The sequence below is a fragment of the Oreochromis niloticus genome, unplaced genomic scaffold (genome assembly GCF_001858045.2).
Source record: "Oreochromis niloticus isolate F11D_XX unplaced genomic scaffold, O_niloticus_UMD_NMBU tig00000457_pilon, whole genome shotgun sequence".
Lineage (NCBI taxonomy): Eukaryota > Metazoa > Chordata > Actinopteri > Cichliformes > Cichlidae > Oreochromis > Oreochromis niloticus.
The window spans coordinates 204,580-227,235 of NW_020327171.1; the positions used below are offsets into that span (position 1 = coordinate 204,580).

General features: G+C 39.8%; 1 protein-coding gene and 1 long non-coding RNA gene across 2 annotated transcripts in view; both read right to left on the minus strand.

Moving 5' to 3' along the window:
• LOC109194345 (V-set domain-containing T-cell activation inhibitor 1) overlaps nucleotides 1-21,608 on the minus strand; it is a 28,306-nt gene extending 6,698 nt beyond the window's left edge. The window contains exons 1-2 of the mRNA XM_025904243.1: nucleotides 21,566-21,608; nucleotides 10,287-10,637 (exon numbers count right to left, since the gene is read on the minus strand). Coding sequence (XP_025760028.1) covers nucleotides 10,287-10,530 — 244 coding nt within the window. The 5' untranslated portion in view covers nucleotides 10,531-10,637; nucleotides 21,566-21,608. The remainder of the gene's footprint in view (nucleotides 1-10,286; nucleotides 10,638-21,565) is intronic.
• Nucleotides 21,609-21,661: 53 nt separating this feature from the next.
• On the minus strand, nucleotides 21,662-22,256 carry LOC109199823 (uncharacterized). Its single transcript, XR_003217352.1, has 2 exons — nucleotides 22,116-22,256; nucleotides 21,662-22,014 (listed from the first exon to the last, which is right to left on the minus strand). It is a non-coding gene; the product is annotated as an uncharacterized LOC109199823 (long non-coding RNA).
• Between the last annotated feature and the right edge of the window lie 400 nt (nucleotides 22,257-22,656).

Here is a 22,656-nt window from a genome sequence, read left to right on the forward strand (position 1 = left end):
GGTGTGAATGTTTAATAAAATAGATGGAAAAAACAAAAGAAAAGTGATTAAAGTAGTTTGAAAGAGTGACTTAGGAGTGCTCTCGTACTGAGTGATTAAAACCAGTGATTACTATAGAAAGAAAATGAAAATAATTCAATAATGGGATAAGGTTTAAACATGTATTTCTCTTGTCAAGTTGGCTGTTGAGCTGTGAGTCACTATGCAAATTAGCTGGAGTGAGTGAGTGACAAAGACACTTCCTGTGTCTGTGTCTAGGAGGCTTTCAGTTCAAGAGAGCGGTGGCTGTTGTGTTGAGGATTATTTGGCGAAATATATAATGGTAAAGTATCAGGATATTTGATTACGGTGGTCAGGTCTGTTCAGAGGTGCAGATTTGGACAGGAAATTTATAATGTAGTGATGACACGTTGTCAAAATCGGTTTATATCTTATGCTGAATGAAAACATGGAAAAGTGAGGAAGGGTGACATTGTGCAAACGGTCTTTGATCTTTTGACGAGGTTTTCGGTGTGTTGAAAGGGTGAACTTTGAGATTGTTTCAGATTTTTGAGGCTGTTGTTTTATTTCCAGAGAGGGTGTTTGATTAGACCTGGATATGTCTGAGAGGGGCCGAAAATTTTTGTAGTAGTGCACTCAGAAAAAACCTGTCAGGTGATTTTGTTTTGTACTTTGATGAGCTAATAATCAGCTCTCTTTTTTCATTTTTGTTCTAAGCAGGCCTGGAAGAGAGTGAACTGACGGCGCTGACAAAATTACCAAGTAAGGATTGCAGCGAGTCAATCCAGTCAAAAGTATAGCGAACTATTTTCCTAAAAAGGAAAACGAAATAAAACAAATGATTGAGCTCATTTTGCTGATGTGGAGCATCTGATGACGTGCGCGGAAGGCTGCAGATCAGCAAAAAATATCATGTGTGAATGCATGTGAGTGAATGCGAGTGACTGGACTAAGGTGGGGATGAATAAATGTGGACAAATTTACCATGTGAGGAAAAGAAAGGGGATGCTTTGTTTTGTGTTTGCCATGAGCAGGACAAGTGGGAGACCTAAATCTGGGGATGCTGATGTTTGCTTGGAGAAAATTTCTTTTTTACTGGGGTTAGATTATGGTATTACATTATATTGTTGGGAGAATGCTAAATGCTAAAAGGGAAACATTGTTTGATGAAATTCAAGTTACCATTAACTGAGGTAACTCATGATTAATAACTGTTCTGTTTAAGTTTATTTTTTGTTATGACACAGACTGGATCATAATGGGGGAGTTAAGTATGAAATGTAAAGTACAGGTTTTGTTTCCAGGAAATTCCAAGGATCCAGAGTTCGATGGAGCAAGGAGTTGGAGAAGATTTGACATAATAATTAAATTGATTTTATTCCTTAAACACAGGTTTTCAGGGCTGGAGCAAAATACCGGAGAGGAGGATTGCTGAGCTGTCCTGAGAAATGATATGATATGATTAACCTTTTTTCCCTTTTAATTTCCTAAGCTTGGGTGAAGCATTTTGAGTTTTTTGCCACATGAGATGTGTCAAAAAAGAGAGGGGTTTAAGATTTAATTTGTTTAATTTAAAATGGGTTTTAGTATGATGTTATAACTATTGGGGTTGTTTGAGAATTTAGATATGGAAAAACCGAGGCAGAGATTGTTAATTCTAAAGAAAGGATTAAAATGAACTGAATTAGGTTTAGAAGAGAAATTGCTGGTGTTAATAAGAAGTTGTACACCAAACTTAAAGGGAAACTGTGGGAATAATAATAATGGGGAAGATTAGTGAAGACTTATGAGTAGAAAATGTGTGATTTCTTTTTGATTTTTAGGATAAGTTGTTATAATGTAGGCTTTAGAAACAGATATTAAATAGATTTACACATTGCATTCTGTGCCTTTAACGGAGTTGTGGCTCAGAGAGTCGTCTCTTGAGGGTCACAAACTTTTGGTTAACGTTATGATTAGCCAATCTACTGTGAGAATGACCTGAGTTTTGAAGGATTGCACACGCTTACAGACATATAGAGTTCTTAACACACAGGACAGTATTGATTTGAGGCCTAGGGCCTGAAATTCATTTAGCTTTTAACTGAATTTGAGTTGACCCTGTAACAAGTGACAGACAAGAGGAACTGAATAGGAGTTTGGTTGTAACTAAACTGTGTGACATGTAAAATATTGGGATAACACATGCAGCTCTAAATTAGTCTTATTATATAAAATGCAGTTACAGAATAACAAAGGCTTGTTGAAGTGACCAAGTTTTTTGTTTAAAACAGAAGCAAAGGGAGAAGCTTATATATTTTGGTTAGGTCTGATAAAGTATAAATTAGAGTGAATCATTACATTAAGAGCAGCAAAATGAAATAAAATGATATGTTAGAACAGGTTATAGCACAGGAAATGTGAGTTTTAAAATACAGTTAGAGTTCAGCTTTTAGCTATGATGAAATTTACTTAGGAGCTATTGATTATGTGTTTACACTTAGTCAATTAAAGTGGTTGTTTTTCTTTGATCCTTTAGTAGAATAAGCAGTTATAATGATTTTCTTGATACATTTTCTTGTGATAGGTGACTTTAGATGAGAGGCACTTGCAGCAGCGACAGTTTTGTGCACAGGATGCTGATAATCAGATAAGGGAGCAACAGGAAGCGCCTGCAGAGACGTGCAAGCAGTGCTTTAAGAGTTTTACAAAGGCTGAGTAGTGTTACGAATACGAAGACGAAATTAGGTTCATGTTTTGAGTAATATTAGGTTGAATCAGGTTTGAATAAAGAGAGCAATTGAGGAACAGAGTAAGTTAGAGCCGTAGGAGGAGAAGGTGTTTTCTATCCTTTGCAGGAGGCCAGATTTCCACGAGAGAGGGACCAAGGAAGAACCTGACTTTACCCATGGAGTGTTCTTAGGGGGAGCTGGTATTCCTAGAGAGGGTCAGAGCAATGGTATAAGTGGTGTGGTGACCCTTTTTAAGGGTCACCAAGAGAGGGAATTGTCCAGAGGAGAAATATTTTACTGCTATTATTTGTGGCTATTTCTATAATCATCATTACCATTTTAGTATTAATAGTGATGTTGCATTCAGATGCATTCAGGTGTTCAAATATATGGGTATTATATCAGTCTTTATTACAGGTCCAAGAAGAACCACTTTAATCTGTTGAGTTGAATCTATAATTTTAAAGGCTTTTGAATGTTTTTATATTCTTACACTGAAGTTCAGACTTCAGTGGGTGAGAGACTGAGTGCAGGCTGATAGGAAGTTACATGCTTTTGCAGAAGTGAAACTGAAAGCAGACGCTGAGTGCAACTACTGTGAGTAGGTTATGAAACTGTATTAAGCTTTTAGTAGAGGCTCTTGATTAAACATTTACTCAACATATTACATATATAGTTCCAGTTAGGGTATTACATGTAAGGATGAGCCTCTGTTCTGGTGACAGGTCAGAAGTGCAACGGGTGAGATGAGAGAGCATCTAAGGGCGAGACACCCATACACACACATACAGACACATATAGTGAGAGAGGTCATGACACGTACGCAGTACACAGCACGCACGCGCCCCCGCACGTGCACGCACACACAAATTAGATAGACTCATTTAGTAGGCAAGAGTTGAAATACGTTTTGCTTATGGCTGCAAAGTCGAGGCGTACGTGGTAGTCTGTTCCAGGAAGTACACCAGACGTCCCAGAAGATAAGCGACAGCGAAGACGGGCTGAGAGGAAGCACCTGGCTTCGACCCGAAGATGATGTTCTGTTTTAAACTATGTTAAAAGTCATTGTGGTTTTGAGTTGACGTATGCTATATTAAATCTGCCTAGCAACAGAAAAGGGGGCTGTACTATCTTAACCCTATAAAACCTTTGTCTAACTATTGTAAGTTCAGTTCAATCCTGATTGGGTTGTTGAACTCACATGTGTAATTCATTAAAATGCCGTCTAATTCCACCAGGCTGGATCTGTGCTTATTTTTGGATTCCTCCTCAATATTTTTGAACCTTGACAACACCTTTCTCCTTTCTCGGCGAGAATTATGTCCAATGCTACCCTGTGTTGCATTACTGCAATGCACAGAGCATCAATCTCCTGATCCCATTCGTCGTTGAATTTACATGAAGCATTCAGAACCTTTTGTCTTTCAGTCCAAAGTTTAAATTCCTCTGGGACATCGGAACCCCATATGGAATCATGCTGCTTGAGGTCTGGGGTGCTTCGTCTTTTCCTTGTTGTTGACGTTGATGTTGACGTGGCGTCCATGGTTATCTTGAGAGTGTGGTCAGATATGAAAATGGGAGCGCACTGACCTGTCCAATTCCCAGGAAGGATATCCCAGGCCATCCCTTGCACCCAGAAGGTGCCATTTGAGATGTTGCTGCTCTTCACGGGCCCTCCAGGAGCGTGTGTCTGTACTGCTTTGCAGTTGGTGGTGTTTCCCATTGGCGTGGATCCATTTTCTTGGCGGTAGCATAGGCTGTGGCTCAAATTCCCATTGTTTCCAAGAAAGACTGGGAATGATTTAGCGTTACTTCTGTGCTTCACTTTCAGGTCAACCCAGAACCATTCGTCCCATGTGCCATTTCATCCTATCTGGAGAGGTTCCTCATGGTTGACCACGAGTCCCTGGAATTGATGCCCAAGGCTGGCATAGCTTGCGGCACACTTTGCCTGAATTATGTCCATTCCTTTCGCATACAAGGTGGCGTACTGTGTCATTGGGGGCATATAGGAGCAAACATAGCAGTCTTTTCTGGGTGTGCTGTCATGTATATATCGATACCATGCGTTGTTCATCTTCTTTCTTTTGGGTGAGTGTTAAGAAACTCACCAGGAGTGCAACATTAGCCACTAGGAGGACGAGTGTCTTCATGATGACCAGACACACCTGTGACCTCTGATGAGTAGACTACTGGCAAGAAGAAGAAGGCGGGGTATACCCGATCAGCCCTCCCTCCACCAATAGATCACCATCCAGGAGTTAGGGGTGCCGGCGTCTAAACGTATTAGGTCATCACTCACTTTTTTGCAGTGGCTTTGATGGATCCAGGACGGTCTTTCTGCTATTTTGCAGGCAGTAGGTGTGGTGAGTAGCACTTGATAAGGACCTTCCCACCTTGGTGAACTCCAATTTTTCCTTTGGAGTACTTTGATCAGGATCCAATCACCTGGTTTCAACCTGCAAGATACTGGAGAGTTGTTTAGAACAATCTCTTTATTTTCAAGTAATTTCAAGTTGTGAGTTTCTGAGAACTTTGTGTCAGTCTCATCCACATTTTTACCAGGCCTATACACTCAGGCCATGGTCTCCCTGTTTCTTCCATGCATTTTCTCAGTCTCTGTTTTATTTCCTAGTGCTTCAGAGACCTTACTGATTACTTCATTAACCATATGTGTCCCATTGTCTGATCTTATCAGAGTGGGGATCCCATATATTGAAATAAAATGGTTGCACAAACATTTTGCTACTGAGATGGCGTCTGCTTTTTTACTGGATAGATTTCTGGCCATCTTGAGATCACGTCTATGATCACTAGAGCGTATTCTGAGCCTTGGCTTTCATTTAGCTCAATAAAACCCATGTGGATTGTATGAAAAGGATGAGGTGGTGTGCATTATGCATTATGTTTTTGGCAAATCATGCATGTTCCGACAAATTTCCGAAATATTATCTACCACTCCTACCCCCCCTCCTGTTGACCATAATGCTGCTGATATGTGTACTTTGGTAGTATTGGTTTGCTATTACAGGTCATCAAATCATTTTCTGGCTGTGCTCCACCTTTTAACCACCTCTTTTGTTCTCTAGTTGGTGCGGCTTTCTGTTCGTTTATAAGCACATCAAGTGGTATTTGCATTGAGGAGTCAGACATTAATGTGTCTATAGTTTGTCGTGCTGCTGCTTTTGCTGCTTGATCTGCAAAGTTATTGCCTTTAGTGACCTCTGAGCAGCCTTTCTGGTGTGCAGCACATTTACAAAATGCTAACTGTTTTGGCAATATAATTACTTCTAATAGTGTCTTTAGAAGATCTCAAAGTGTTGCACAGCCGAAAAAACATACTGTCTGTCAGTGTATATATTTATATCTTGGCCTGCGTGTGTGAGGATGTCAACGGTTTCGCTTCTACAACTCTATCTGCTGTGGTTACTGCATAGCCTACACAGTTTCGTCCTAGGCTGAACCGTCTACAAAAACATCACTGAAACCAGCTTCAAGTTACTGAATGCTTCTTCCGCTTTCTTCTTTGTAGATGCAACACTACATTTTGACTTAAGCCATTTTAGGCAATTCCTATTTCTCAAAGAATTCATACATCTTACATATTTCAAACTTTTAAGTTAGGAAAAACTTTGCATTGTTTATAGCTCATAGCTCACAGCTCTAAAACTCGTCATTGTTAAATCATGTGCCTAATCATTATATGTCACTGTGATCCACAAGTATGATCACAAATTTGTTTTCCAAACTTACAAAACAAACAAACAAAAACAAAAACAAATTGCCTATGGCATCAAGGCTTTGCGTTCATATTAATTGAGTGTAAGCTGCTTTCTTCATTGCAAGTGTTTATTGCCATAAGGTTTAATTCATGCATCTTATCACTGAGTTCTAAGTTCAAATTATCTCCTCTGACCCTTTCCAGAAATAATTTCACATATAACAATTTGAGTATGTGTTGTCTATTCATTCTATTCATAGAGTCTATTCATAGAGTTCTGTTTCTCTCTGTGGGCTGTCTTGACACACCACAGGCACACATATTTCCTGTTTCTGCAGACTAATCGAACTCTTTTGTTTTTCTTTGTATTCATAGTCTATAAAACCTCTTTAATTCTACTAAATCTTGATCTAAAAACGATACACCTTTATTTCACGCACACTTTTAAATTGAGCTCTTTCAGACATCAGGAATCATCACACACACTGCCTTTTCTCTCGAACTTCCACTTGTTCACTCACTCTACTATGAACCTTTGTAGTGTTATTATTACTTATGTTTTATTATTTTTGTACAAATCACTCAAAACCTACTACTCACAGCATTCACACAGTTAAAATCACTCATAATATGCTTTCATACGAGTATTTCAGACATGCTTTTCAAGATATATAGGGGTCACTCACTGTACATCCACAGTAATGAATTCAAACTCTATTTATACAATTGTGTGAGCAAAACCAGCATCTCCATGCACGTCACCGCTCCTCATTAGCTTGGTAGTGTCCACATATTTATTTAATTCAGCTTCTCAATCTCGTAGCTGTTGTATACAGGGTTTGGCTCATTAGTTGTTAGTATAGGTCTTCATCTTAACAAAGTCTCATCTAAGATGACAGGTTTACAAGCAGGTCAAGTGTCTCTATGCACCTGATTAGTGTAGTTAATTCCTTATTTTCTTCATCTCATATATCATTGTACTGAGTTTGAGTAAACCTTCAGCTTGATTTAGACTACTTTTAACAATCATTCACCTCATATCATAACTGACTGAGGTGCCTCTTCCTATTAATAGTATGTCATTAATAATATGTCATTATTAATGTTATCATTATCATTTTTTATAACAGCAATAGTATATTACAATACACTACTTCACTACTTTACTACTAATATACAATAGTATATTAGTTTATATTTTATTATGTATCCATCACGGGTCTGTGTGAATCTGCAGCTTCACACCTTCCCAAGCTGGAGACATTTTCCTTGGCTGAACAATGACACAGCCTTAATATACCTTATGCATCTCTCTTTTTATTTGATATATTTTCGTGTGAATTATCTGGTTTCATGCATTCTATTCATTCTAGGCACGGTCGTCATGCCAACTATGTTTCATTGTTAATACCAGTTTACAGGTTGTTAACCTTCCTATTATCTCCTATTATCATGCTTATCACTAGATAAGCTCTGCTTTAATTTAAGTTAACCTTAATTTAACCTTTTGTTTATTCCACTTCATTCCACTTTCCATGCTTTAAAATATTACAACTCTTGTGTACGCTTTGTTTTCTTTTTAGCTTCCTTTTCAATATTTATTTCTGCTTGGAGGGTTTCTTATAATTTAGTCAATGCATTTTCCCTCCCACGTGGGACATTTAGGTTTTCTTTGGATTTCTCCATCTACATGCACTAATTTGTCCGGCACCTGGACATTTCTTTTCTAACCACTGCTCGTCAGCAGTGAGTTTTGAAGCTTCATTACCCATTTTAATCCTTTTAATTTTAATACTTTACAACCACACAACTGCAGCACCTTCTCTGGCACGAGAATCGAGAGAGGTAGTTGACACGGCCTTCTACTTTCAAGCTAATCTTGAAAGCGGTGTCAACACGACCTGTTTCTCTCTTTTCACCAGTACTTGGGTGGCCAACAGCAAACAAAATAGTGGAATAGTTCAGCCTCCTTATTGTGCTGTAAAATAAACTTATTCCACCAACAAAAATAAAACAACAACAATACCTTTTCAACGCGTGCTACGTCTTACGGACCAGGTTTATCTAAAATACCTTCCAGCCCCTTCCAGGCGAGCGTTTACTTCTAGAAACCCTACTAAAATAGCTTCCAGCCCCTTTTTCAGGCGAGCATTTACTTTTAGAAATCCCCCTAAAATAGCTTCCAGCCCCTTTTTCAGGCGAGCGTTTACTTTTAGGAATGCTACCAGCCCCTCTGGGCGAGCCTAAACGTTTTACGCGAGGTGTCTGAGTGTTAATATTCACCTGGTTGCTGCCGGTCTCTCAGGTCTACCTCATCGACCCCCACCGCCGTGGACCACTTATAAGAACGCCGGCCAGAACCCGAATTCATGTCTCTGGACTCTATCCTGTACTTAGACAGGAGCTGTCGACAGACTTCAGCGCGGGCTTCTCACGACGGCAGGACTCGATGAGGCTTTCCTGTGGGATCTCACAAAAATGCTGTGTCCCATCCGGCTCGAAGGACCAAGAAATGTCAGGAGTTTTCCTGTATTGCAACTCAGGTCGAAATAAAAACGCTCGGACAGGTTTAACGTGTACATGGTCGAGACTCAGGGAGACTCGCACTGTGCAATAAAAAGAAAGAGTCTTTATTCAGAGAGCACATACAGGAAGAGAGAAAATAGAACTGCAGGCTTCCTGTGTAACTTCCCCATTTAGGAGTCTGCACAGAGTTGCAGAGTTTAAGCTGAATACTGAAAAGAGCAAACACATTTAGATAATGAAACGTACTTTTAAGCATAACATAATAAAAATCCCAAAATCCTAAAAAAATCTCTTCACAATTATACAACTGTAATAAGTTACGTGTGTGATATTTATATTTGTGCTTTGTTTTTATTGTCTTTCCTCAGGAGAACAACCTCAAATAGATGAAGACCTGGTTAGCATGGTGATTGAGGACTCCCAGCCATTTAGCATTGTGGAGGACAAAGGATTTAAAAGATCTGTTAAATCATTAAATCCTAGATATGTTCTCCCCACTAAAAAGGTCATAAAAGCAGTGAAAATTTAGTTTTTACAGAATAAAATGTGAACAGGCAGGACTGAGGCTCAAAGCCTTAGTGTGTAGCTGTCCATACCTCAACGTTACAAAAGCACAACCACTTTCCACACCCCAACCACACCTCAGCTCACAGTAAATGATCATTTTCATTTTAAGCATTTCCAAATAATCATTGTCCATACTGCCAGTATAAATATACACAGTATACTGCCATCACTACAATATACATGTTTTACACACTCCTGTTGTTGTTGACATTTATAGGCTGTGTGCAAAATGCCGCACTCTTCAAATTCATGGCAACTAATATTTTTTCGTCCAGTAGATGTCCTACTAGAGCAAATGAAGCTTCAAGACGCTTTGCGCTGGGGTGAACCAATTGGATGAAAAGCTTCAGTGCTTCATGAAGCTTCATCTGCCCATCACTACCTATGGCATCAATTAGTGCACAAATATACAAAAAACATCAAGTTACAGTCAAAATCTATCAAAAGCATTCACGCTGCGGTCAACAGAAGGTTTTGCCTCATGCTCACCCTACCTTTCTGCTCATCAACATCAGGTGCGGTGAACAGGTGAGTGCAACCACATTTATCATCTAACACACCCATGAGACACGCCCCACACCCGTGCACCAATACAGTGAGTCCATTTAAACCAACACACTTAGTCAAAAAAGAGCAACTCATGGCTCCTACAAAGACTTTCAGAACTATTCAGAAAAAAACTTGGCTTTCTTGTTGCTTTTGGGACTATTTGCGCTTCATCTACTGTACTGACTTTTACTCTTTCATGCAGCAGGTTTGACCTTTGACATGCAGCTGGATGTCACTCAGTCTCTGTTCTCCTCCTCCAGCACTGATGGAGCAGGTGTAAATACCGCTGTCAGTCAGTTTGGGTTTCCTCAGAGTGAGGCTGAAGTCTTTTGTGTTTAATGCATAACGACTCATTGATGTGCGCCCACTGTAGCGCTGGTTTTGCCCTTTAAGATCGTCTCCTCCTTTTCCTTGTAGGTGGACAGATTTGGGATTGAGGTCACTGCGAGTCCACATCACTGTGGGATTGTCCTCACGTATCGAACCTTTGTAAACATAGTGCAAGAGGACAGAAGTCTCCCCCTCATATACCTCCACCACCACAGCCAGAGCATGCTGGGAAACTGTGAAGACACAACAACAGAAATCAAAGGAATGTTTGGGTTTGATTTAGGGTTGAAATAATAGATTACAAGTAACATTATCTTTAGGGAACATTTTACAAAGAAATGACAACATTTTAATCTTTACATATTTAAATAGAGTGAAAAGGCTGCTGTGTCTGAAGGAGCTCTCGATGTATCAAGAACAGTTTAATGCTCCTCAGCACAGATTATCCAAGTGTCCTTTTCTGTCCTGATTGGATGAACACATTCTCCCAAAACACTCCTAAGGAAACATTTGGGTTAGGTCCCAGCTGCAAAAATGGACCACTGGGAGCAGAAATAGCTTTAAATGATCAACTAAAAACGTTCCAACATGCAGAGATGTAGTCAGTGTTGGGGAGTAATGGAATACATGTACTGACATATTTAAAATACACAATATGAGAAACTCTATTCCGTTACAGTTAACGTTTACATAGGTGGTAATCAGAATACAGTTACTTTGTTGAAATAAATGCACGGCGGTCTTTTCCTGTTTTATATATTATAGGCTACTTAGGTTATCCCCACTCTATGCCTTCTCCAATGTTGGTGATTAAACAAGTTCAGGCGCAGGTTTAGCTCAGTTGGATGAGCATGTACACATATATCACATGTTGCATGCATATCGCTGTTTCGAGCATGACTCATGGCCCACTTTATTTATTTTTGGTTTTTTTACTCAAATTCCATCAGGGTTTAATAAAGTTTCTCTGATTCTGATTACCAGAAACCAAAACAAAACACATAATAAAAGGCTCTAATGCAAGCGTCCTGCTGGTGGTGTCAGTTACACAATGAACCCAGAGCCAGCAGTGCACGGGCAGGAAATCATTCCTCACTTGGAAACTCCGACACCACTTCATAAGAAGAATGGGAAGGCCAAAACTTCAGTATCTTTGATGTACTATTGCTGTGTGATTTCTATTACTATTCATTAAGGCTACTTGCTACAGAGCTAACATTGTTAGTTGGAGTTAGTTGATGTTAGTTCATAGACTGCAGACTGTCAGGCTGTTTCTCAGTACTCATGTTTGCGAGTCCGTACTCCAGTCGTCACTTGTCCAGACTTTGTAAGTTCACACGGGAGTCCGGACTCCCGGAGAACGCAGTGCGATCGTTCCACAACTGAAATTGCAGTGTACTTGATGGTATCACTGGAGTTTTTATTGCCATCCCCTCTTAATTTAACTGTGATTGATGTTTGCAATGGAAATTACACATGACATAAAAATTACACATGTAGTAGATTTCTTTGAGAGGAAAAGATCATTTGAATTGAACAAATATTTAAAATATAATGTCATCATTTTTGGAGCAGCCTTCAGGATCTCCAAGTATTAACATGCTGTTGTTAGACTTGGTGGATAGCATTAACAACCTGCTAGCTGCAAATAATCATGTGCAGTTCAACATGATTATTAACAGACAAAAAGAAAACATATTACTGATACAAAAATAGTTTTCTAAACAAGATCGCTGCAAAAAGTGCAGCCTTACCTAATGTCCACCATACTGTTACTCATCTTATATTATGATTTAGGCTTAGAGTACTGCCGTATCAAAAGATGCCAGCTGAGCTGGTTCATGCATCTTACAAGGATGCCTCCAAACGGAGCTTTTTCTAGGCATGTCCTAATGGAGGAGGACCAGGGCAGAACTGGGACTCGCAGCTTCAGTTAACATTGACACACTTTGGCAACAATAGCAGATATAGGTGGCCACTTCATTGCATGTTCCTGTCACCTGTCTGAGAATGATGTTGTTGTGATATAAAGGATTATCGCACCTGTCAATAAAGCCTTTTATCTGCAGCCATGACCTGTCACCGAGCTAGCTTAGCACGGCTAGTTAGCCTCTCAAAGCTCAAACTTTCAACACAAAGTCGGTCCAGACTTTCTCACACCACCCCTCGCTCTCCTACATTAAAGCCATCATTACATCGGTAATTTCACACACTGCGTGTATCTACTTGTGCGATAATGATCAAACTTTGGTCTGAGTGCAAGATAAACATTGTTTACATACAGTATATAACATAGGAAGAGTTTCATACCGCTCGTGAGGACCAGGAGCAACAGCAGCATCTTCAATCTCCTGCAAGAAACAGCAACCCATTAAATCCAGATACTTCTCATTGTTGTCTTAATATTTGGGGATTTATATCTCATATTTGGAGCCGTGGATAAAACACAGTGGAGGGAGTAACACCATCCAGGGGCGATTCTAGGATCAGAGCTTTGGGGGTGCTGAGCACCCAGAGAGCTGCCCATCCAGGCAAGATAAACGTTACACATCACGATGAGACTTCGTCCCCGTCGCTGTCAGTCCCTGCATCCTTAAATGTCTCCAGTTGTCCCGAGTTCCCTCTGACTGTCTCCTTGGTGCATTTAAACCCCTGTTCCTCCCTGTCCTCATCGTCTGTTGTCTTCATCTCTGTTATCAGTCATCATAATTTTACCCTCTCTGTGCAAGTCTGCAAATTTCTTTATTAAATCATAAGATTCTTAAATTCATCAAGTCTCTCTGTCCCTGGGTCCTCGTCTCAAAACATGACATCACTGTTTTGTACATTTTAACACAAATTTAATTCCCACATTTGTGAAAGAAAAGCAAAACACTTTTTTGAGAAGTCTGTAACAAAACCATCAAATCTGATAAAGGTTATTTAAATGCTGCTAAAGAAGAATGGATTGGAATTTTAAAAAAAACATACATATCCTAACCTTAATTACTGCGGGAGAATAATGTGTGATGCTCACAGTGAGTAAAAAGTAAACTGAGTGCATTTTTTGGACAGAGATTCACTTTTAATGTGTATGTATAACACAATACAAATACATAAAAAATAGACTCCAAAAATAAAAGAGTCCTTGAAATGTACAAAATATTATTAAAAAATGAGAAAAATGGAGACACCTTGGCCTATGGTACAATGTATGAAAAGATCTTTACTGCAGATTCTACTATGGCTCTGCAGATTTTTTCTTTTCTTTTAACCTATGTCGCCTCACCTTGAGGTTGGCAAATCTGTCTATCACATTTTGGTGGTCAAGTTTCTGAAGCATCTCTTTCTCAACTGACATCACAGCCAGGTGCTGGAGTCTGCTTTGACCCATGGTCCTTCTCAGCCAGGTATGGAGCTGACTCAAGACACTAAAAGACCTTTCACAGCTACAGCTGCTAACTGGGTTTGTTAGGGCAACCTGAATAACAGTTTTCAGTGTGGGGAAGATCTGATTATCCAGAAGATTGTATAATGTTAAGATATCTGGGATGGCACCAGCCTCACTCTTGAGCTTCAAAAGGTTTTTGGCAACCATGACTTCCTCTGACTGAAGCTCAATATGGTAATGCAGTGCCAGGGCTGACAACCCAGTTTGTTTTGCAGATTCTGTATAGCAGCTTTAATATACGGAGAACACAACTTCCAGATTGTACGAGTAAAATTAGTTGGGTTTTTTTCTTTGCCAGTTTAACAGTTTCTGTTTTGCCTGTTAGTACTCCCTGTCTGTTTTCTTACCTGGTTCTTCCTGACCTTGTACTTTCTCCTCATGTTCCCCTCTTTCCTCTCTCCCTCTTTGGACTGACAATCATACACAAATAGATTGTATTCAATTAGATTTAAAATAAAAATATTATTAAGATCACTAATAAAAAAAAAGTCCTCTCTCAGTGTACTTTCAACCAAAAGGCAAATAACCAAACCACATGTACATCTAATAAAGGATATAAATATTGAAACACTGATCCAACATTATCCTTTATTGATGGATCATTTGATCTGATCTTATATGAACCTGGCTGTCTTTCTGTACACACACACAGACACAGCCAGACACAAAACAGGAGTTGTAAGGTTAATGGGCATCCAGTCAGTTAGCTAGTTAGTACCTTGGGTTCAATATGCACTTTTGATAAAATAACCAGTTTCTCTCATTACATTTCAAACAGGACAGTGGTAACAGCAGCAGGCTACGGATAATGTTAAGTTTTAGACTTTAAATAGGCTGTATACATTTGAATGGGAGCAACAGGACGTTCAAATGTCGCTGATTTCACTACAGAGCAGGACGGATTGTAGGGTAGCAAACATCGTCGGAAAACACATTTTCAACACTGCAGGTTACCTGGTGTGATGTTTTTCAGCTAAAAACAAACATGGTCTGACTCCTACCAACTATATAAAGAGTAACTGAAGGTTAAATGCAGCTAATATGTCCTGTTTAAAGCCAGGCACTAGTGATGGCCCGCTTGAAGCTGACGCTCTGGAGCGTGTGTCGAAAAAAACAACACACTGGTTCAGAAGCACTGTGTCGAGGCTTGCTTCGTTTGGCAAAAGTCACGTGACCAGTGACGTCCGAAGCTTCATTACGCACGTAACTGCTTCGGTACCTGATTCAAATGGAACGAAGTGAATCATTTGCGGGATTTGTGGAGTGTTTTGATGGTGGCAGATAGCGAACCACTGATCATTCTACTGAGAGATTTGGTTCTGTTGTGTGGGAGTATTTTGAGTTGATTCTGGTCGGTGGGTTGTCCAGCTTTGTGTTCTGGCTGTTTGTTTTTGTTTTGTGTGTCTTTATTTAATCTGAAAACGGGAAAAACTTAAAATGTCAAAAATCTGCTTTTCATAATATAAATATCATTAAATAACTTTAGAAAAACTTCCATTTGACTCGTAACATTTAATGTTATACAAAGATATATTTTATTTAAAAAAATAATCTTAAAATGTTAGTCTACAAAATGTGCAGCAATTTAATTTATTTATTCTCTTTAGCTGATAGTTTGTGGGGCCATAACTGCATCTCTACCAGTTTTTCTGCACTCCAGCCTCTTCTGTGCCATGTGAAGGGATTTTCCTTAAGGCAGGAGAAGTTATCTCCACGAAAAGGAACAAGTTCGGCCATCGTACAGTGGAACAAATTCTCTTCTCAAATAAAAATGAAAAAGGGTTACGTTAAATGCATCATGGTTTTATTTTGAAAGTTCATAAGCATTTCCCTTTCCATTTCATAATCAATTCTACCCCCAGGTCAAAAATATGTATAGGAAAATTTCCCTAATATAATATTATTTATAAATATACCCGTCTAGCGATTAATTGCATAAGTACATGGAGGCTGGACCTCACAGCAGAAGCATACTCCATAATGTGCATTATTATATGTATGTTATATGTAACGTGGTATTTTTCAATTATTGTATTTACCAACATCAAGAAGTCACAAGCAAAGAAAGACCACACCATGGTGCATGTTCAAACCAGGAAAGTTTACTGGTCAAAATTATTTATTATTATTTATTATTAAACAAATAAACTACATTTTTAACACCAAAAAATACGCGTTCAAAGCAACACAACAGCAGCCCAATATCAGACAGAATTCCGCTCTGTAGAGTGGGCTATCATTATGAAGGAGTTGGTTTTATTTTGTGGATTCAAGCTGCTCTTCATACTTTTGGCCACCAGATGTCACCAGAGAGGACTGTGTTGAAAAGCTTCGAGTAATGAACCGTTTTTCAATACAAGCTTCAGTGCTTCAGAAAGCTTCATTTGGCCATACCAGGCACTTATGCATCCGCTCCGCTGCGTCTCAGGTCCCAGCCACTAACTCTGGCAGCAACGCGCCAGAGAAGGAGGGAGGCGAGCTGGAACAAACCATTTTGGGAGGGGGAATGGGTTATCTATACTTTTGTTGTTAAAATGTTCCATCTCAATTAAGTACTGTATGCTTTTTATATTTTTAGTAGTGTGTCACACGAACAGCAAATATTGACAAAAAAAAGTAAGAAATTTTTGGGGGTGCTTTGATTCATTTTGGGGCTGAAGCACCCCCAAAAATGGGCTAAAATTGCCCCTGACACCAGCTATACTGTTTACTTTCGGTTTCACGTGAAGCAGTGTCCTGTCTTCCAGGTTAACTGGTTTTTACTTTCACTGGCATATGTATTGTCTGAGGGAGCTGCACTGCTCAAACAGCTCTTATCTCCAAACTAAACTCTCAGCACCCTGAACTTGTTTATTGATTAAACTTACGATGATAAAACATTACAAATACACTTACTCAGCAGTGGCGTGTTGTAATGCAGTTCATCGCCGCATGGTGGCGCCTGTTGTGTCATGACTGGTAGGTCACCCTCTTTTTTTATTCTTCTTCGTTGTGTACGTGGACTAGTGTGCTCTCGTGTGTGGTAGAGCTGGCACTTTTATTTTATTTAAAACAGGGGCGATTCTAGGATCAGAGCTTTGGGTGTGCTGAGCACCCAGAGAGCTGCCCAGCCAGGCAAGATAAACGTTACACATCACGATGAGACTTCTTCCCCGTCTCTGTCAGTCCCTGCATCCTTAAATGTCTCCAGTTGTCCTGAGTTCTCTCTGACTGTCTCCTTGGTGCATTTAAACCCCTGTTCCTCCCTGTCCTCGTCCTCTGTCTTCGTCTCCGTTATCAGTCATCAAAATTTTACCCTCTCTGTGCAAGTCTGCAAATTTCTTTATTAAATCATAAGATTCCTAAATTCATCAAGTCTCTCTGTCCCTGGGTCCTCGTCTCAAAACATGACATCAGTGTATTGTACATTTTAACACAATTTAATCCCACATGTGTGAAGGAAAAGCAAAACACTTTTTTGAAAAGTCTGTAACAAAACCATCAAATCTGATAAAAGTTATTTAAATGCTGTAAAATCGATTGGAATAAAAAAAAAATACATATGCTAACCTTAATTACTGGGGGAGGATAATAAATGATGCTCATAGTGAGTAAAAAGTAAACAGAGTGCAATTTATGGACAGAGATTCACTTTTAATGTGAATGTATAATATAATACAGATACATAAAAAATTATCCCAAAACAGAATAAATTATTACAAAATATGAATAAAAACTATAAAAATGGAGGCACCTTTGCCTGTGGTAGAATGTATACAATGTATGAAAAAATCTTTACTGCAGACACTAATTTTACTAATTCAATAAGACTAATTTTGTGTTGTATGATTTATGAGTTTCATGCTTTCATCGTGGTACTTGAGAGCTTGACATTTTCTCACACTGTAAAAAGTTTGAGAAACACTGATAAGTGTATGTGTGCTTTTAGAAAACATTTAAAGCTGCAGTACAGAATCTTTGAAACAAGCTTAAAACATTTTTAGAATATAAACAGAGCGCTCTGCTTCTCTTTACAGCTCCTCACTCCACCAGAGCTCCGTTTGGCTCTTTCTGATAGTGAGCAAATGTGATGTACGTACTGCAGCAGTCATACAGACAACTGGACGGTCCAAAAGTTGGCCTACCTATTACTGGCTGAGGTTTTAGTAGAGTTGTGGCTGAACCACATACATATATATTATTAATTTTAATCTCCCCAATCAATGATAATGTTATGTTGGAATGTTGAGCGTCAAAAATGTTTCAACCCAGTTTGTTTTGCAGATTCTGTAAAGCAGCTTTAACACAGGGAGAGAAAAACTTCCAGATTGTGTGAGTAAAATCAGCTTTTTTCTCTTTGTCAGTTTAACAGTTTGTGTTGCCTGTCACTGTTCCCTGTCTGTTTTCTTACCTGGTTCTTCCTGACCTTTCACTTTCTCCTCATGTTCTCCTCTTTCCTCTCTTTGGACTGACAATCATACACAAATAGATTGGATTCAAATAGATAAAAAATGACATTAATATGAAAAAAATATTAAGATCACTAACGAAAAGTCCTCTCTCAGTGTACTTTCAACCAAAAGGCAAATAACCAAACCACATGAACATCTAATAAAAGATATAAATATTGAAACACTGATCCAACATTATTCTTGACAGACGGATCATTTGATTTTACACTTTTACCTGAATGTGGCTCCTTTAAAAAAAAAAAAAACATCAACTTCCTAACATCCATTATGAATCTGGCTGTCTCTCTGTACACACACACACACACACACACACACACACACACACACACACCAGGAGTTATAAGGTTAATGGGCATTCAGTCAGTTAGCTAGTTAGTATCCATTTCAAACAGGACAGTGGTAACAGCAGTAGCTACGGACAATTATAAGTTTTAGATTTTAAATAGGCTGTATACATTTCAATGGGAGAAACAGGACGGTCAAATATCACTGATCTTTAAACGTTACACAAAGAACATAAAAGAACTAAACTTTATAAAAACTTCACAAATGATGCTTTAAATGAAAAATAAATCCCTGTAAATAATTCAACATATTAGAACCACCTTAACTAAAACTCTGTAGCCGCTCACTGTGGTTTGTCCCAGCAGCTCTTAGGAAACAAACTGCTAACTTCAGTGTTAGCACACACTGTTAGTAAACTATGCAACACAGAATTCAGGTTTCAGTTGTGTTAAGTTGTGAAGTTGTGATGAAAGTTTTCTTACTGACACAGGTAGGATGGTCAGGCGTCCTCTGTTCCTGCACCGTTCATGAACTGTCACTTATAAAATGCTGCCAAACATCAACTACACTCAATAACTAAACGTGTGCAGGTTAAAGTGATGGACGCCCAGATCTGCACTCCAAATAAAAACAGACTAAAGGTGTTTCCTTCAGAAACAAAGACAATATTTACAAAGATCTCACAGGTAAACTGTGAGCGATCACAGCAGCATCTCATCCTGACTAACAGCTTTTAGATGCAGGGAGAGCGTCGTGGTTCAGAGGTGGTTCAGCAGATGATGAAGGCCTTTCTGTTGCATTGTGTAGTGCTGTGGATGCCATGATGGTTGACTGGGTCTGGTTCTACTGAACTCAGAAACACTTCTGAGGTATTTACACCTGAAGCCTCATTTAATGTGAGTCAGAAACAAACGGCTCACCTGTGATTAATGGATGTTTCCCTGCATTTATATTTGCACACAGTTTATTTCTTACAGCAGGAAAACTGAACAGAGTGTATGTAAGAGGTTAGAGTGAGGATGACGTCACTTAATACAGAAAATCCATGTTTGTCTGTTTTGGTGATGAAGGACTTCTTTAGCTCTGTAAACAGCTACACTTGAGAGGACAGAGGTGATTTCATGGATCAATAACAATGTGTTTATCAGCTTTCATCATCGCAGTGCAGACATGACGTCAGATCTATCAAAGTGAAGGCCGTCTCTCTGATGACGTCACAGAGCAGAATCGTTCTGTCCAATAAAGGATCTCAGATCAGCTGCTGCCATCTTGTGGCCACAGTTGGTTACTGTCTCTGAAAGTTGTCTCATGTTTCCTGTTGTCCTGTTAACAAAGGCTGGAGCTCATCATGCTGAGAGGGGAGCAGCATTTTTTGGCTCTTCACACATGTTCATTATATTCTGATGATCCTGGATGGAGACAAACTACAGATAAGTGTGTTCAGCCCAACTAGTTTATCTCATTACAGCAGTTTGATGTTTCCCTTTGAATCCCCCTGAAGATACTGACAGTGAAGCACGTACATAATACTCCAGCCTTTCAACTCTGAGCTTATTTAGTTCTATTAATACACTGAAATCTCATTTGTGTCATGAAGAAAGTCTTTAATCAAACAGAATTCAAAGATCAGAAACATTTCATATATGGAGTTAAACATGAATCATTGTTTCAACAATATATTTATTGTTGTCATAAACAGACAAGAAGACAACAACAAACTGCTCCTCCCATTCAACACATGTCAGTCCATATCCCAGCAAACTAAATCATCTCCATTTACACACATCAAATAGAAACATGAATCACTTGTAATGATTAGAAACTTGATAGAATTTCAAATCTAGTTTGGGGAGTCATTCAGTGAGAAACAGTGAAATGATTTTCCATGTGAAAAGGTGGACAGCAGAAACAGAAAGAAACAGTGAGAACTAAAAGAGAAACAAAGAGCTTTGGAACAACGAGGCAGCAGGAGGACAGCTGCAGTTTAACAGCTTCAATTCACTGACAGGAAACAACATTAGAAACATCATCATCCTCAACTCATCTGCTCCACTGACACTGACACCTTCAACGGACACACCTTCACTTTACCATCAGTGTTAATGTATGGAAACATCCTGTGAGTGAAAGTGTGTGTGAAGGTGTGTATGTGTGTGTTAGTATCAGGATCAGAGAACGACAGCTTTCCTCTGTTCCAGTCCAGATTCACTCTGATCCTCTGGAGCTTCTTCTGGAATGAGAGAGCAGTGACAGGAGCTGATGGTGAGAGTGCAAAATAGTCACCTTCATCAAACCATATTCTCCATAATCCAGACAGTATGTCTCCCTTCCTCTGCACAGACTCTGCTAACACACCCAGTATCCACCATGTACTGTCTCCAACTTCAACATCCCAGCTGTGAGTCCCTGAGTTAAAGCCCTCAGAGCCCAGGACAAGGCAAGCAGAATCAAACCTCTCTGGATTATCAGGAAGCTGCTGCCTCTCTCCTCCTCGTTTCACACTGGTCAGATCTTCAGACAGGATGAGATCTGGACCAGCAGTGTTTGGGTCCAGAATGAGAGGAGTGTAGGAGACCATGTCCTTCATGTTGTTCCAGATGTTGAAGGTCAGGTTGCCCAGGTGTTTGGCCTGGTCTATCAGAGCTCCTGAGGGCAGCTGTGGATCATCCAGCAGGGGGCAGCGCTGGACTCTTTCCACTGCAGCCTTGTAGTTGTGCAGGAATGAGACGTCTTCAGCTCTCAGCTCCTCCTCTGTGGCTCTGACTGTGTCTGAAAGAGCTGCTATCTCTCTGCTCAGAGCCTCCATCTTCTCCTTCATCATCCCACTCTTCTGCTCCTCTTCCTCCCTCAGTGCAGCCAGCCTGGCCTCCTCTTCCTCTGCTAGAAACTGGTGAAGCTTCTTAAACTGCTCCTTAATCTGCCTCTCTGTGTGTCGGGCCTGGACCTTAATGTGTTCTGCTGTTTGATCAAACTTCACTTGAACTTCTCCACAAACCTTTAACTTCTTCTTTAAGGGCTCCAGAGTTTCCTGAAGTTCCTTCTTGTGTTGTTGTGCAGCTTCATCGATGGGTCTGAATCTGTGATTGGTGTGTTTTTCTGAGTCTCTGCAGACGACACACACTGGCTGCTGATGGTCCAGACAGAAGAGTTTGAGTTTCTCAGAGTGCAGACTGCAGAGAGCCTCTGAAGCTCTCTGATCTCTCTCCTGTAAGAACGACTCACACAGGTTCTTTAAAGCTCGGTTTAAAGGTGGTTCATTCCTTGAAGATCTTCTCTTACAAACTGGACACTCGTGTGTTGGTCTCTCTCTCCACCATCTCTTCAGACAGTCTTTACAGAAGCTGTGGCTACATGACAGAATAACAGGATCTCTGAAGACCTCCTGACAGACCGGACAGCAGAGATCCTCCTCTGATCTGGAAGCCATTGAGTCTGTGAGTGAACCTGAAAACAGCAGACAGGAAGTACAGTCAGTCCTGGCTCCCCTCCCTCCTCTACTACCTTCACTGAAACTTCCTTTGAGTCGTGTTTTTGCTCAAACTCACATTCAGTGTGTGGAGCGTCAGCAGCTTGAAGCAGCAGTGTTGGAGTTTTCCACTTTTCTCTCCTGTAGCTGGACTCAGAGGAAGCTGCTAGTTTGGTCTGAACTCAGTCTGATCGTCTGCGCGTCTCTCTTTACTGAGGAAGAGGAACCGCTTGTTTCCTGGTTTGTCGCATTTGAGTGACGTGAGGGGAGGAGAAAAATGTTGCTGTTTGACTTTTAACTAATGTGTGTTTCAATCCTGCCTGTAGCTCAAAAACTATAAAAGAGGTTTTGCGTCTTTTCACCTCCACAGGTCACAACATGAAACCTGTTGCGAAGTTTATAAAATAAAGTGTCACTCGGTGGTGCAGCTGTTTGTCAGCTTTTATTTTAGACTTTGTTCTGGTTCTTGTTCAGGTTCCCAGCAGTGGGAGTGTAATGCAGTCACACACACAGGTGGTGTTAAGGTGGATTCACTTTGTTACAGACAGTGGTGTTATTTCTTGTAACTAAGGGTGTGTTTCACTCCAAAGTTCAGACATTAACCTGCCAGAAGTTGTAAA